The sequence below is a fragment of the Scleropages formosus genome, chromosome 6, assembly GCF_900964775.1.
Source record: "Scleropages formosus chromosome 6, fSclFor1.1, whole genome shotgun sequence".
In the NCBI taxonomy this organism is placed as follows: domain Eukaryota; kingdom Metazoa; phylum Chordata; class Actinopteri; order Osteoglossiformes; family Osteoglossidae; genus Scleropages; species Scleropages formosus.
Genome location: NC_041811.1, coordinates 13,844,890 through 13,861,442, shown reverse-complemented (window position 1 = coordinate 13,861,442; position 16,553 = coordinate 13,844,890). Strand labels below are relative to the sequence as shown.

Here is a 16,553-nt window from a genome sequence, read left to right as displayed (position 1 = left end):
CACTTTCCACGTTCAGGAAGATGGTGCAGCTATTTCCTACGTACTGTTCCTCCTTCCCACAGCTGAGGTCATACAGACTGAACTTATGGCTTGAACGTATGTCTCTGTACGTGGACCAAAAATTAACCCTCTTTACCAGGATAAAGATGTGGAAGCTATTTTGAAAAGTCCAATATCTAACATCCAAACCATCCACAGCAGAGTGTAATGTGGGTTTTGATGGATTTCATGCTAAAAAAGGAGGGTAAAAGCAATTGTGCTGCATAATTTAGCACACTATTTGGTAGACGTTGTCATCCTCTCTGCTGGCACTCAAAATGAAGAAATGATGAATAGAGGGTTCTGACATTTATACTAATCACCTCCTCTCGTCAGATGAGTACAGTATAAAATGCATCAAAAATTTTACTTTCGTCATTAGACATTTAACAAGAAGGATGGCTAGGCTGTGATGAATGCGCAAGATGTAGTTTGGATTAGATGTCAATTAAATCGATTAAAACTAAATCAGGTGTTTAACTCACTGTATGTAAAACAGGTTTGCACCATAAAATTACCATTTAGGGATGGCTACAAAGGTTCTTTCTGAGTGCAGTTTGGTTATAGGCCAACAGGCTATGTTATAGTTAGACCTGCCCCTTGCAAACGGAGCACCCGGATTCCAATCCCACTCCTGTTGTAACCCTGAGCAAGGTACTTACTCTGAAAAGAATTACCCTGGTGTAAAAATGGGCAAATCATTGGTGCCTTGCCCAGTAAACTAATCTAACATTTTATTTTGTTCAGAGTGAAGCGTCAGCTAAATCAACAAATAATAATTTTTCTATACATTTCCCCATGAACTGGATGTCTGATTGGTTACAACCCAGTGCTCTCTTGATTTGTATTGCTTTCAAAACACATCTATGACTTCATGATGTTCGAATTGTATTTAAACCCTGGTGGGCCGATGCACGAAAGGTCCGCAATCGAAAGCGGAAATGTTTTTGGTTATGGCTCCGATGTGGCGGAACGACCTCCATCTCTCACTCAGAACTGCTGAATCTCTCTCAGCATTCAAGAAGGGTTTTAAAATTAGCCTCTTTGGGATTCACTTCTCTTCTGATCTCCTTTGTGCTTGATAAATGTGTACTATGTTGTACTATGATAAAAACCCGACATGCACCCACTTGTGTGATGTATACCGGTTCTTCCAGTGATATGTGACAAATGAGCTGTACTCAATAATCATGTCTGCAGTCAAATCTCTCCTTCTGTTAGTGTAAAGCACTCTTCTGTATTGATCTCAGGCATGTACATCGTTTTGGAGAAAAGAATCTAAATTAATAAATTAAATGCAAATGTGAAATAATAAGATTATTATTTTGTGGATTTATTGAATACCTCATGCTGATTTGTTGATGATCACTTGTTATTACTGAACAATGGCCATTGCTTCTACCCTAATCACATCATTTCACAGAAACTTTACGGTGGGAACAGCGAATAATATGAATGCAGCAGAAACCGCAAATCACATGAGCAAACTGCAGGATTAATGAAAACATCTAATAGAATTTTTACAAATAACTTCATAAGATCATTTAGAACACTGTTCCGTGAATGATAATTTCTTTGGGATCTATCCAGACTTGCTAGCAGTTGCTGGAGCGATCAAATTGTTTTTCAGGTTATTGTAGCTAGGACTTTAGAAACAGGAAAGGTTTAAAAATCATAGTTTCATGCAGGATAAATAATCTAATTTACTAGAATTCATGTAATAGCTGAGGTAATGCACAAATCAGTGACTGTTTAAAAATGAATCCTTTTAGGGTGAAAAGGACCTTTGTGCTTTGTTTCAGTGTTATCAGCCTTATGGGCCTCTTTTTTTCTATTGATCAGCACACTTTATTTTATCTCGCTTTGATGCAATATTCGAAAATTTCACTAATAAATACATAATAATAAGACAAACTGTTGATTAAAATGGAAAAAAAAAACATAGCTTTTTAAAAAACATTTTATGCATTTTAAAATTTTTATTATAAATAACCCTTTGTAATATAACTTTGTTGTTCTCGCCAACAAACTCAACAACTTGGAGTCACAACGCTGAAATAAACAAACAAACAAACCTTCTCCACTGAATCATGGTCACAAAACAGAATGAAATCTTGTGGACTTTTTTGCATCAGAAATAATATTAATGCGACAGCAGACATTGGACGGTATCCAGTACCTTTTACATCATGGAAACATTTCTACCAAAAATAAAGATACAATCATCAAAATTATTCCCACATTTTAAAAAATTCTGCAGATGAAGAAAGTTATGTTAACGTATTCCTTTGTATAAATTAGAAAACTATCTTACAGTCCCTTCACCTCTGGAAGCTTTAAAGCACATTTGTGATACTTTCAGCATATTATATTATTGTTCTCATTATTTTATTGTTATTATTATATCATTATTATTATTTTCATGTTTCACTGATTCAGCTGTCAGCCATTGTCATGTTGAGTTCAGCAATGCTAGCAAAGACCCACAAAGAGCACAACTCTTTCCATCCACTATAAGGAAAAGCTGCACAGCACACATTCATAGAAAGTGGCCACAGTAAAAAGATGTGCTCCTGAGAATACTCACGGATCTTCAGACGACTGAAAAGGTCTGATTTAAAAAAAAAATCAAAGAAAAAAGAAAAAAACAGCACGGCAGGTTTGGTAAAACAACCGCAACTTAAGCTTGTGAATGGAAAGGCCTTTGGAAGACGCTGACGAAAAACGAAAAAGAACCAATAAGCGAGGAAGATTAAAGAGAGAACGTATAACGAAAAAAGGAAAAAAAATTGCACAAAGGTGACCCGGGAAAAAAGTCAAGCGTACCCTAGGATTGGCACACGTGCGCCACTGCCCGCCGCTCTCATGCAGAAATTGAGGTAAACTCCATAGGAGGAGGAGGAGAGCAGAGATGTCAGGAAGAAGTTCTGTTGTACCCTACGCCCAAGTGTTTCTCCAGCCACAGTTCGGCCAGCTGCATCGTGGATGCGTAAGTACTTGCTTTTGACCCTAGGCACATTTTGTATTGCTTGGGCTCTAAGTTAGCGTCACAGTGAACGGGATGGTAGATGTGGATAATCCCGGTTTCTTGACTCCGAAATGCCTTCAGTCCAGAGTTTATGACTTTTGTGAAGAGGTCCACGTCCTCCAGGCCCCAGCCTTGGATGGACGTATCGAATCCACCGGCTTTCAGCAAATCGCTTTTGTATATGCAAGTGATCCCATAGCCATAGTCCCTCCAGAAACCACTTTTCTTCGTGAAGACAAAATTGTTGTCTTCTGGTGGACTTCCCGAGTAGACAATTTTGGGGTCGTACTGGCTGAAGATAATAGGAAAGTAGGCCTGTTTGCCCTGGACTGTGTTGTCTCGGCAACGTTGCAGAAAATCACCACTGAAGACAAGGTCCACATCGCAGAAGAACAACAGGGTGTTGTTCTCCAGCTGCAAAGAACCCATTTCCAGAGCCAGCCCCCTGGAGAAATCACCTGTCATTGGAATGACCGACAGGTCAGCCTTTGGATATTTGTTGTGATACTCCTTGATGAGCTCCACATGCTTCTCTTTGTCCTGATTGCTGTCATTATCGACCAAGATGACAGCCAGCTTGATATTCTGGTTTGGGATGAGACAGATCTTCTCAAAGTTCTCCATGAAGCGAACAAAGACGTCAAACCTGCCGGTCAGTGGGACGAGGAAATGGATTTTCTTCTGGATGCGCTCGCGCATCTCTTTGGCGGACTCTGCAGACTGGAAGGGTGAAAAGATCTTCAGGGAGCTGGACAGGAAGGAGAATGATTTTGAATCGGTATTGATGGCCTCCACAAGCTCGGCAACGTCCAGCTCCTCAGCCTCCATGAAGAAAGGGCGGCTGAAGGACTGCTGCAGATAGGCATGCCGCCGGACTGGTACCGTCACTTTCCGACCCTTGTGCTTCTTGTACAGGAGCAGAAGGTCCAGGATGTACTCTGCCCCGTGGAGCGGGTCCACACGGCGGTAGCCATACTGGATCTCCTTGAAGTCGATGACTCGCCCACGTGCCTTGGAGTTCTCGTTGATCATCTCCATTACCTGAAGCACGGTGTCATCAAGTGCAGCCCGCAATGCACTCCCCAGGCCTTGCCGGGGAAGCTGCTTCTCTCCTGTAGAGTAGATGTGTCTGCCTGTCAGGAAGTCCCACTCAAGTACTTCTGCACGCTCAGCTGGCTGGAAACGACTGTAGGAGGGCATGGCTCCGAGTTGCTGGTCCTCACGTTGAGCCTCTGTGCCACTCAGCCGGCTCATGGTGGCCCCCTCTCGGTGCAGCTGAATGGTGCGGTACCGAAGCTCGGACATCTGCCGGCTCAACATGTAGCTATGCAGCCGGTACTGGTAGGCTGGCTGCTTGTTGGGGTGCAGGGTGATGGCGTTGTGGATCTTGCTGCTGTGGAGCTCCTGGATGAAGCCCTTCTTGTTGTGTTCATAATTTTCATAGAAAAGCTGCTGCATCTGTAACAGGAGAGCACAGAAATTGATAGGTGTGAGCAATACATCCATGTGTTTTTGAGCATGTGACATATAAGGCATTTCAGTAGTATCTATTCAGTTGTGGTCTACGATTCAGGGGAACGATTAATGTATTTCTGGGATGGCACCTACTAGTGAGGATGTTGAGAGCCCGACTTGGACATCTTTGTCAGAAGATAAAAGGTGATGGGGTGGTGGTGAGGAGGTAACTAAGAACCACAATATTTGAGAAATGTTGAACAGTTTATTTGCAACGTGTGGATTGTTGCTAAGAGCAGCAAACAGTTTAATACTAATACTACCCTGAACTTCTGTTCTTAATTTCACATAAGGAATATTACATATAGGTTTATATTAGTTACTATCCATCCATCCATCCGTAGACCAAATCTTACCCTTGAAAGAGTGTGAGGCAGGTACAGCCTGGGCATGACACCAGTTGTTAAGATTGCTATCCGTCCTCATACAAGTTTAAATGAAGATATGCTAACCAAGGATTTTTCACTGCATATTTCTTTAAAAAATCATTCAGGAAAAATTAAAATAAATTTGACAGACGTTCATTTACAGACATTTGGTTTAAGTAATGAGAGCATTTCATTTTAATTTTAATTCCTACTTTTCATTCACGCTGTCATTATCATCAACATTAATGATGGGAACTGCCTGAAAAGAAAGTCTTCAGAAAAGGGGCTTGGATTTGAAAAAAATCAGCAAAATAACATTTTTCATAACAACAGTTTTATGAACTGTTTAGTCAACATTATGAGTGCCCCATGAAGCTCCGTGAACAAACCACTACAGATGCACTCTGAGAGACGTCCTTGGCCTTTGAGCAGAGTGTTCATTAAAACGAGCAGAAAATTACCCACAAGATTTGAAGCGAGAAAGATTTTGGTTAGTGAAAAGATAATTGTGTTCAGATCAGGGCAATTGCCAAATGGAGGTAAATAAGGAGTTGCTTTTTGTGACTCGGAAACCAATTACTTCCCCGAGGTATTTAGCCCTTGTCTTAATTATTTAAATTAAGTGAATAACAGCAGACCTCATTATTGAAAAAGTTTACTCAAAAAAAAGGGAAACTAAACAACATTTTTTGAGGAAAAAATGTTAAAAAAAAAAAAAAAAAAAAGGTATCTGCAAGCTCAATACTTGATTAATTTTTACTTATTTTCCTTATTTCCCTCAAAAAAAGGAACAGAAAATACATTAAGGTACCTTCTATACACTGACACTGGATGCCTAACAGCACATCTGATGCTTTTATCTGCCTGTGTTATGAGTTGTTATTCTTCAACAAAAGGCTAATTTAAGTGCACAGAAAATAAAGAAGTAATTAAGGCAAAACATGAAAGCAAAGGTTTACTGTGAACAAGCTGTCAAATCAAGCTGTACCTGTTCAGATGCAGTAGCGCACGGAAATCAATGTCAATGTGTTACGGTAAGCAAATTCAGTCCGGCAGGGCTAATTATACTTCAAATAGCTGTAATAACAACATTTTTAAGTGAAGAAGAATTTAGACCTGGATGTCTTTCACAAGGTGTATACGAGCAGTATGTCTTTTCCTAATGGGAGAAATGAACATATTGAGATGTAAAAGGCTGAGTAACTTCAGCTATGAAACCGTTTAATAAAGCCACCTTCAAAATGTCATGTCCGCTTATTTAGCCACTGTCGTAACCTTCACGCTCCTTAAATGTGTTTAATTTTATGTCGCTGCATTTACATAACGCCAGCCGCTGAGCAGTGCCGACAGCTCGGTGAGAGCCGGCGACCGTCTATCCGCCCTCGTCTCAGTGTGTCCATGTCAGCTCCAGTGTGCGACCGGCGCTCGAGGCTTGGCCGGGTCCCGCCGCTCTGGTTCTGATGTAACTCGGACTCGTTGAGCCGGAGCATAACGGCTCCTTATGCGTCTTTTCCTGTTTTCCCTCCACTTTTCACAGGGCTCAGCCATTCCTTCTGTGGGCCTACAGCGGCAGCTCTGTGTGATGGTGACTCAGTTGTGAACGCTGACTCTGAAATGACCGTGCCGGTCAAACACGGCAAAACAGAACACAAACCCGCGTGTGTTATCGTAAATCCCCGATGACTCATCATTTTCCGAAACTCCTTCCTCGCTGGTTTTATAATCTCCTCAAGCAAGGAGTTACACAACGGTACAGTATTATTATTCACTTTTTATCTGACGCTTTTATTCGAAGCAATTTTCAGCGTTAGGCTTGTACGTGAAGCTACTTACAGCGAGTTACCAATTGATACAGTTGGATCATTTTTACTGCGTCAAGTCAGGGTACGTGCAACGAACACGGGTACTGCAGTGGGAGGTCAAGTCGTCCAATATTTGACACGGCTGTTACAAAATCAAATGATGACAAGCCGTGGGGGGCAGATGAAGTGGTCCCGGATAGTCAGAGAAAGTGTGATGAAGATGACTATAAATAATATCCTGCCTTGGGCAGGAGAGCATTCATTGTGTGAAGTGAATGTATCTAATGGTACATCCAAACTCAGTGATCATAACAGCATTGATTAAGCACAAACTATGTCACAGTAGTACAAAAATGCTGATATAGATCTGTCATCCAGTGCAGGGATCCAACTATAAAACTATATATTTTACGCTGCAATGCTCACAACCGGCAAGAGTTTCTCCATATGTTCGCTGAAACAGAGCCAAGAGAAAATAAAAAATGTACCCATCATCCTATTTATTCCTTTGGTTGTAAATACAGTATAATAAAGGTAATGTTAAGACCCTGCTGTATGAAACAGTGGCTGAGTCTGTACTGCAGGAGGTAGATTTACTGAAGCTTTGCTCCACCTGCCTTCACACCAGGGCTCCAGACATTACCATGAAAGCTTCATGCCAGATTTGCGCACGGCGTCCAGTCTGCCTGACCAGAGTCCATAACCAAGGGAAAAATGCGCTCGGCCAGACTAACAAACGCTTCGGTCTGGAATTCGCTACACAAAGCCGGCCTTTAACGTCACCTGTCCAGCATGAGACGCATAGTGACTGCCATTGTTGAGAGAAGCACTCGGACTGTGCCAGTAAACGTTGTGCCTCTGCCTAATGGCAGAAACGGAAAAAGTGACAGTGGATTTTAAAAAGCACGGCACAGACTGAAAAACAGCTTTATGTGCTACACTGGCTAAGAAGCCCAAAAGTGAACGGAAGGTTTCGAGTTCAAATCCCAGAGGGGGGTTGTGTGGTATCCTGGAGCGGAGCACTAAATCTAAGTAGCTTCATTAAAATGTATGCACGTATGACTAGGCAGAACTATAAAGTCACACACATTAAAATACGTGAAATATGTAGCACTGAAAACTCAAGAGTTGCAGCAGAGCCCATATCATAAGCGGACCGTGTGCCTTTGTCAGAAAGAAAGGACACCATGAAGACCGGATTCATTACAGATCACCGTTTGTCCGAAAGCAGGACCCAGAGCCTCTCCTAAAATCTTTGGGAGTGAGGTAGGGTACGGTGTGGACAGGATACCAGTCCACCACAGGACAATCAATCACACGTGCTGAAGGGCAAATTACAGTGACCAGTTCACTTGAAACACATCTCTGGACTATGGGAAGAAACTGGGGGACCTGGAGTAAACCCACCCACACAGGAGCAACGCACAACAACCACAAAGACTGATCCATATTTAAACAGACATCGACGTGGATAATATATGTACGGTATAATTTATCATAATGCAAGATCCAGAAATGACAGGGAAAGATGTATGTAAGTCACATGACAAAAATACACTAATTAGTTGTTCCCAAGAACTGTTCCAACGCAAGACTTTGACTCGATTGTAAATAAAACAGAACCTTTGAGAGCATGATTGCCAACCACACCGTAAACACAAACTGTAAATGAAACCTAACCCTAACCCTACTGAGAGTACAGCACCACTGGAAATATATTCTCAGTCCAGTACAACCTTATTTAAGTACCAAACATCCAACTGGTAGAGACCGACCAGTCCATTTAAAGTGAGGACTTCAAGGTGTTCAGCCTTCAATCGGCTCTTTCCATCCGGAGATGCTTGTCTGCCGCAGACTTGGGAGAGCAAGGGAAGCGGTATGGATGACGGCACCCCGGGCACGGCCCCCCGTCCTGCCAGCTGGCTGCCATTAGCCGGGCACACGCTGTGGCGGTGGTGCACCACGCGAAGAGTGCTGCCAGCATGAACATAAAGTAAAGCCTTTCCAAAACTTGTAGCTGGGCTTGTCAACAGCCATGCTGCACTTTAAAAGCTCCAAATACATTTCCATGTGGCTGCAGCATTAGAGGCATAAGACACAGTATAGTCTTTTCATAAGATTTATTACTTATTCAACCGCAGGCAGGGACTTTGATCGATAATGACCTGAACAGATTTCCTTCCCCCGATTAGTTCACGGAGAACCAACTCAAGTCCAGCACCTTTTCAAGGGGACAACACCTGTGGTTCTTTCTGGGCTTGAGCCCATAACCTTCTGACCCTCTACACGACCTGCTGTACTGCTATTAGTTAAACTCTGAGAAACAGCACGGCCCAACTGTTTCTATTCTCTTTTCACTCTGTTCCTCACATAGAGGAACATGGACTTCAGGAGACTTACCACAGCCTGCACTTACTGCAGTGGTCCAGCCCCTTACCCTGGCTCCTAGAACATTCAAAGTATTTCAGTTCCATCTGGGTTTGACCGGGTCCTGCTCTCCGGTGGGTCTGGGGCTCGAGTCCCGCTTGGGATGCCTTGCAATGGACTGGCGTCCCGTCCTGGGTGTGTCCCCTAGCCTTAAGCCCTGTGTTGCCAGGTTAGGCTCTGGCTCCCCATGACCCTGCATGGGACGGGCGGGTTCAGACAATGTGTGTGTGTGACTTCCATTTGGGTAACAAAAGGATAATCACATTTTGGAAGGAACTTTGAGCCACCCTTACATTGCTAAAATTGAGGTGCATAATACCATTGCGGCTGGCTAAAAAAGGTACGGTAAGTATGACCTCTGTGTGTTCAAATGTGCAATTTACAGTAAGCCGTAGCCGCTCCTCTCTGGAGAGGCTGGACGTGTTTGTTCGACAGAAGGAACCGAGACTGAGAGCAGATGGGAAACAAGCGAGCTGCTGTTGTTCTTTTCTTTTTCTGTTTCCTCTCCCTGTCATCGCAGCATATGGCTGCTTTTACAGTGACGGAGCCCAGCAGGGGCCAGTCTCCCAGAATCCTTTTCAGCTCCCATCCTTTGTTTTCTCCTCCGCAAGACAGCCAGACCGCTTGTAGCCACACGCTGTCGAACATTACAGGAACAATAAGCATTCTGCAGTATGATTAGTACGCATGAAGAAAGAAAGGAAATTAAAATTTACTATGATAAAACTTTATGGGTTCATTCGCCACAGAAAGAAGGCACAAGAACACGTTCTTGAAAGAATTCCTTATAACTACACAATAATCATGATATTAACTTATTTCACATGCTTATATATACACACATCCCTCAATTTAAAAAAACTGTCTTTATCCAAAATTCTGATATAACAACTCTTGGCTTTTGATACCCAGTTTTCAGTTTAAGGACCAAAGAAAATCAGTACAACTAAATTTATCCGAAGTTTGCGTTGTTGAGTGAAGCGGAAGTGCAGTAATGTACTGTACAGAAATTCTGACGTCCACGCCGTTTTCAAGAATGGATTAACACTTGTAAATCGAGGGATTCCCGTACTTACCAAACATACCAGTAAGAACTCTAAATGTGGATAGCACAGCACAAACATTGCGCTGCTGAAAAAGGTAACCTTTCGGGACATTTGTATTAGATAACTGATGCATCAATCGATTATCACTAACATGAGTGGAAGTGATATGGAGTCTATTTCAAAGGAACAGGGCACGAGTCAGGGTGCGGCAGGGTGCGGCAGGGTACAGCCCGGACGGGATGCCAGTCCATCACAATAAATGAATTAAGTCTATTAACGGTCATTTTTTATGCCTTTGTCCAAGGGACTTGGTGTTGGGATTTGTACGACCAGCTACAGCTTCTGCACCGCTATTTCTAACCCAGCTTTTGTTGCATCATTTCCCAGTATCACAAAGGCAGCAGAGAGGTGGAAAGGTCCAAGAGCGAGTCCACTTGTTCCTCGAACCCCGGGGGACCTAAGCCATGGGCAAAGAGACAGAAATGATTTTCAAAGGCAGTGTTTCAAAGCGGATCTCTGGCTCGTCTGGGACTCCTGCTCTCGGTCAGCAACTGGTCCTGCAAAGCAGTTACCTATAGCCTCCCTTTCCATTCTGCCGTTTCTCACCGTTTTTATGTGTGAATCAAACGGTTTGGTAAAGGGGACTGTGTGGGCAGATGGGGATCTGCCCTGACAGTCGGCCCCCGGAGCACAAAGCCCTTTGAAGGGCCCGATGGAGCGACGCGTGGTCCTGCCTGAAATTACACACGGCTCGTGGAGACGTGCACGTCAAAGCCGCACGCTTCTGGCTGCGCCCGCTCTTGGAGCGGGATATTGTTCCGCTGTCTGGAGTACCACATCAAAAGGGGAATTAAAATGCCTGGTTTCTTAGCGGGAAAGCCGACAGATAAATAAAGGAGCAGGAGAGCTGGCAGACGAATAAATAAATAAAGCTGCAGGTTTCTTGCAGTGATGGAGATGAACGAAATGCCAAGGTTTCAGCAGACTTTGCGCAACAGCTCATGCAATATCAAGTGACACGTTGAGTGTTTCAGTTTCGCCGGAATAACACTGGGTATCGGACACCGGCGTCTCCGGAGCAGCTCAGACCTTTATGGCTTCCTTGTTGTTGTCCTCTAGAGGCTGAACTCAGCATTTGATGATACCTCATCATCTCATAACTGCACTTCCTTTGCCTAGAGTGGCATATATATAGGTACATATAAAGGTGCTTTACTGGAAGTGTAGGGTTTAATGACTTGGGTTTGAATGGCTGCACATGGATTTCTATGCCCCAGATGATAGTCAACACTACGGATCCTGTCTTACATGGCCCTGCAAATGAAAAACGTTACTGCAGGAAGACTAATTTAGAACTCCCAACTCTTCTCTCTTGTCATCGTCTTCTCTCCCCATAATCCCTGGCAGGCTTCTTTCAGCCGCAGTGGCTGCAGGTGTCATTTTTCATTGCAGTGCTCCCTGTACTTCTCATTTTTTCTGCACATGACAACGTGTGATCTGGAGACTTGATTCACTGATGATGGTCTTTTCCCTCTTCAGCCCTTATCCTTTGCTGGAGGGATCCATAGACAGCAGTAAGTTTTGAGCATAGCTAAGTAAAACTTGACAGTTTAGTCTTTTTAACATCCATTATTAACAACAAAATAACTCATTTATATAGTGACACGTGTGTCTGGGGACAGCTGGTGGTGTAGTGATTAGAACTGCTGCCTTTGGACCAAAAGGTTGCAGGTTCAGATACCACCTCCAGCTGTAGTAGCCTTGAGCAAGGTACTTGCCTCAAATTGTTCCAGTAAAATCTACCCTGCTGTGTAAATGTGCAAATAATTGTAACTAGTTTAACATTGTAAGGTTTGGAGAGAAGTGTCAGTGAAATGAGTAAATCCAAGCGATCCAAGTGTAGTGCTTTGCTCAAGGGGTTTTACAACAGTGCCCTTGCTGGTATTTAAACCTTTCACCTGAAGGTTAAAAAAGTTATCGTTTTTCAAATCATAATTTTGAGTGCAATGCTTTTACAGGGTCTCTCGTTACACCGATTGTTTGCTTTTTGCCCCATACAAAAACGTAGTCTGCATTCACTTTTGCTCTTTCGTGGTCTTCGAACACTTCAGCTGTAATCCCCATGGGAGATTTTTCTCCATGCACAGTTCCTGCCAGAAAGACTCTTTCTCAGCACGGATATCAGCTAAACGGGCTGTTAAATGCGCAGTGTTTCGAGTCGGCTGCACCCTCCAGTGCTCGCCGGGGCGGGCGCTTGGGTGTATCCGACAGGCCTCTCCAGGACCCCCTGCTGCAAGCTTCCTCTTCACTGGCGGTCTGGCTCCTTCAAAGCCTTGCTTTGTCTTAGCCCTGCTAAGGAGGTGTGTGTTGAAAGCCTAATACCCGTCGTAAAACACATTGCAATATCAGCAGCTGCTGTTCGGAGATGACACATGAAAATTTTATTTAAGGAAAAAAAAAACAGATTATGAAGAAAATGTTTTCACATAAATTCCCTTGACTAAAGACATAAAGAAGAATGAATATTTAAAAATGCTTATATTTTTCCCTTGTTAAATGTTCTGCACAAAACATTGTCATAACAAATCAAAGATCTGAAGGCAAACTGCCACTTTCTATCCGCTTATAAAAACTAACCTAGACGGACACTTGCTGCCTGTTTTGTGCATTTTTTCAGCTTTTTTGTTTTATCTTCATATTTGAACCAAGTACACTTTATCTTCCAGAACTGGAAACTGTGCAAATTTTCACAGCGACTGCTCTTCTACTCACAAAACATCTTCTACTTCGCACTGAGTTTTTTGCCCTCCATGTGACACCTACTATTTCCTGTGACTACAGCCTACTTTCAAAGGTCCTTTCTGCCGCCTCCGATATCACGTTGCACGGAGCTCCTTTGTCTCGATGAAGTTTCGCTGCTGACGGTCAAAATATCTACATTAGGATCCCCGAAAGCATTAGAATAAAACAATCCTGGGAAAAAAAGGCAGCTGCTGAATTAGATGGTTTCACCAATAAATGTCGATTTTTTTCCAGGTTTGCTTTTGTTAGGTGTTTACTAAGAAGGCATTCATGTTTCTGCCTTCTCCGCTGGTCTGAAGCATTTCTCATGTTCTCTCACACACAAGTTTCTGCCGTTTTCCCCCATTGATTTGCTCTTCTCTTTTCCCATGCTCTGTGTTTATTACGCGTACACCACCGTTTCCATTACTGGCGGCTGCACCTACAGCGGTGTACATGGAGCGGGGCTCATCGGCACCTGCCTCGCTCCTGCCGAGGACAAAACCAAAGGCTTTTATGGAAATGATACTGCTTCTTCTGAGCAATCTCACCCTCATCTTCATTATTTAAAGCATCCCTCGTAATTGTGTCTTAGATTAGCATATAATAGGGTTTGCAATGCTGCTATGACTTCCTGCATTAGTCTCTGTGTCTGTCGTGCTGCAGTTTATTGATTATCCTGGATTCTGCGTATGTTTGTCCCCCGTTGTGCCTTTAGCCAAACATCTAACATGCACTCTGTTTTTTCAGTCTTCTGCTTCTTGCAATGAGCAACAGGCTACCGCTCTTCCCGTTTCAGCTTTCAAGTTTTAACAGGCACCACGATGCTGACATTTCTCTCTCTTATGCCGTACAATATGATATATCACCATATGCATCTGTTAATCTTTGGATTCGTGATGGATTAGTTAGATGCCACAGCAAGGACACTTGACTATTTTCAGAAGGCCACAGAGTGCACAGCTTTTATTCAAACCACAGTGCATGCAAACTACTAATCGGCTAATATCAAATTGCACCAAAAAAAAAAATGCTGAGATGGTCACAGTGTCAGATTTCAGTTGACTGCACTTTTTTGACGTAAAGAAAAAAGCAACCAAAGCTAGCACTCCAAGGTAACACTGGAATGGCATTCAGTGCATGCAAATCACTTCCCAGTCTTTCTGGAACATGGAAGGATGTCACACGCACACCCTCGAGCCAAACGACCGCACCTACCCTGAATCAGAGCCACAGAGTATAAAGGATGCCGTCCTGGTTCACCTGGTCGAGGAACCTCATTGAGTCAAACCGCTTCTCCTGCGAAAGCCAGAAGAACCCCACTTACCTCCTAGTCCATCCGGTCCTTCTTCACCCTTTGTCCTTCGTTCCCTGTTTGCTGCCTTCCCAGTTTCAGACCTCCTGCCTCGCCTGATCAACTTAGATTCCTGTCTTGTCCCAAGAACAACATCTGTGCAGCAATGAACGAGCTCGTGATTGGGTCCACACCAACTCCTCGGCCATCCGCCCTCATCCCTGTGACAAAGGGTATATTCCAAACCCAAAACTAGTCCATTTCGGGGCATTCAGGTAGAGCAAGAGGCAAAACTCTACCAGGAAAAGCCACTGAGACACAAACTAGGTATGGAAAGCCTACGCAAAAAGAGCTGAGGCCTGGTTCAGTCCCTGGAGCTCCAAGGAAAGAGAGCGCTGTTACTCGGCCTCTCCCTGTAGCGTTCCACCCATATTCCCATTTCTTGGTAGCTGATGCCATGGCAGTGTGCAACCTTACCAACATTTCCTCAACACTGTGTTCCATTCTTTCTCAGACTGTGATAGATTGTTTAATATCTGCAGCCACATGAATGTTAATAAATCACTCCACCAACATTACAGTAATGCAATTCTGACGGATTTTACAAAGCCGAGAAGCAGCAAGTGCAGGTATCAAACGGTTCGCCTAAGGGCTTTAATATCACAACGGAATGGAGAATAAAAAGACATCTGCAAGCGATAGCTGGCACACAGCTGAACATTGGTCCTATATTTAGAGATGTGAAGGTTGTTATACCTCTCTATTACTAGAATCCTCTCTTTCAACAGAGAATGTAGCAGGTGCTGGCAGTATTATGACGAGTTAAGGTAATGGGGACTATTACCAGCTTTCTCTCAATGATAGAGAAAAAAATGTAATGCAATCCAGGAGTCATTAACTCAGCAGTCATTAGTACACTGCCTGCTGAGTGTATAAATTATTCAGAATATGGCTTCACAGTAGCTTTGTCATAAACATGATCACGTACTGAAATGGATTCATGGCGAGTCCAGCAACTAATACAGACAGTACTAGTTATAGTTGCCAAATTCATTTTGGAAGGGCCTGGGTTCAAATCCTTGCTCCTGTTGTGTTACTCTTGATCATGGTACTTACCCTGAATTTCACCAGTAAAAACCTGCTGTATAATAGGGTAAATCATTGTATATAGAATAGCGTGTATGAGTGTGTATCTATGTGCATGTCTGCGTTAGCAGCCGGTTACTGGTTGAAGTCAAAGGGAAAACCCTGTTACAGGGAAGGATGGCAAGGGGTCTTTGCTGCCTGTTTATCCTAAAACATCTATTAAAATATGTTGTTAATACAAACATTTAAATCTGAACATGTACAATTACATAATGTTTAATGATAGGCTGAATTTTTTTTTTCGCTTATCTGTTTTTTTCATTTATTACCTATTTGTCCTCACGCCATAATATTGTTTGGCCTCTATTGTACGATTGCTATCTTTGTAATGAAATTGTGACAGAAGCCTATTAATCTGGCACTATAAGCCTTTCGCAGTTTGTGGCTCTGCAGATGCCCGTTGTGTTACTATGCCTCTCTCCAAACAAATGGGTTTGCCTACAGTCTCACCGCCAGCGCCCCGAAAAACCCCAAAGCCGTGCTGAATGCCTCTCCGGGACACACCTGTCCAGAGTTCTGGTATTTCTTGGATGCACAAAGTCAATCTGCCAAAACACCCCCCCGAATTAAGGCCTCCTGAGTCAAACTAGGAAGAGTAAAATCCAATTGGAAATCAATAGTGCCAGACTGGCCCTGACTTTCTTCTCCTGAAGAGTACAAGATGAAAGTACACTGCAGTTCACTTGGGCTTCTCGGTGTACTGTCTGGGCTTCCCAACTCTGAATATGAATGAGGAAACTGCACTGCAAATAACCTCTTCAAGAGAATTAAGCGCCAAAGAAAACATAATCCATCTTGGATAATACTGTAGCATCTCTGCCAGCAAGACTTCTGAGAAAGCGATACTAAGTACGTGTACAGGACCACAGTGGGTTCAGAGGTGCAGCACAGATTGGTCGAATCTTTGGGCAAAGACGGGGGGCAGGTTAGATTTTGAAAAAGTTTAAGACAAACATGTTCTCACAAAGGGCAATAAAGCAACACAGAGCAATACAAATCAGCACAACACAGACTACATAAAGCATAATAAACAATATAATTATTAACCACCAGGCACACACACACATACACACAGTCTGGCAAACCAGAGCCTAACCTGGCAACACA

General features: G+C 43.2%; 1 protein-coding gene across 1 annotated transcript in view; it reads right to left on the bottom strand.

Moving 5' to 3' along the window:
* Positions 1-2,037: 2,037 nt before the first annotated feature.
* The window catches only part of LOC108929877 (chondroitin sulfate synthase 3-like), a 101,650-nt gene continuing 87,134 nt past the window's right edge, over positions 2,038-16,553 (bottom strand). The window contains exon 3 of the mRNA XM_029252894.1: positions 2,038-4,525. Coding sequence (XP_029108727.1) covers positions 2,954-4,525 — 1,572 coding nt within the window. The 3' untranslated portion in view covers positions 2,038-2,953. The remainder of the gene's footprint in view (positions 4,526-16,553) is intronic.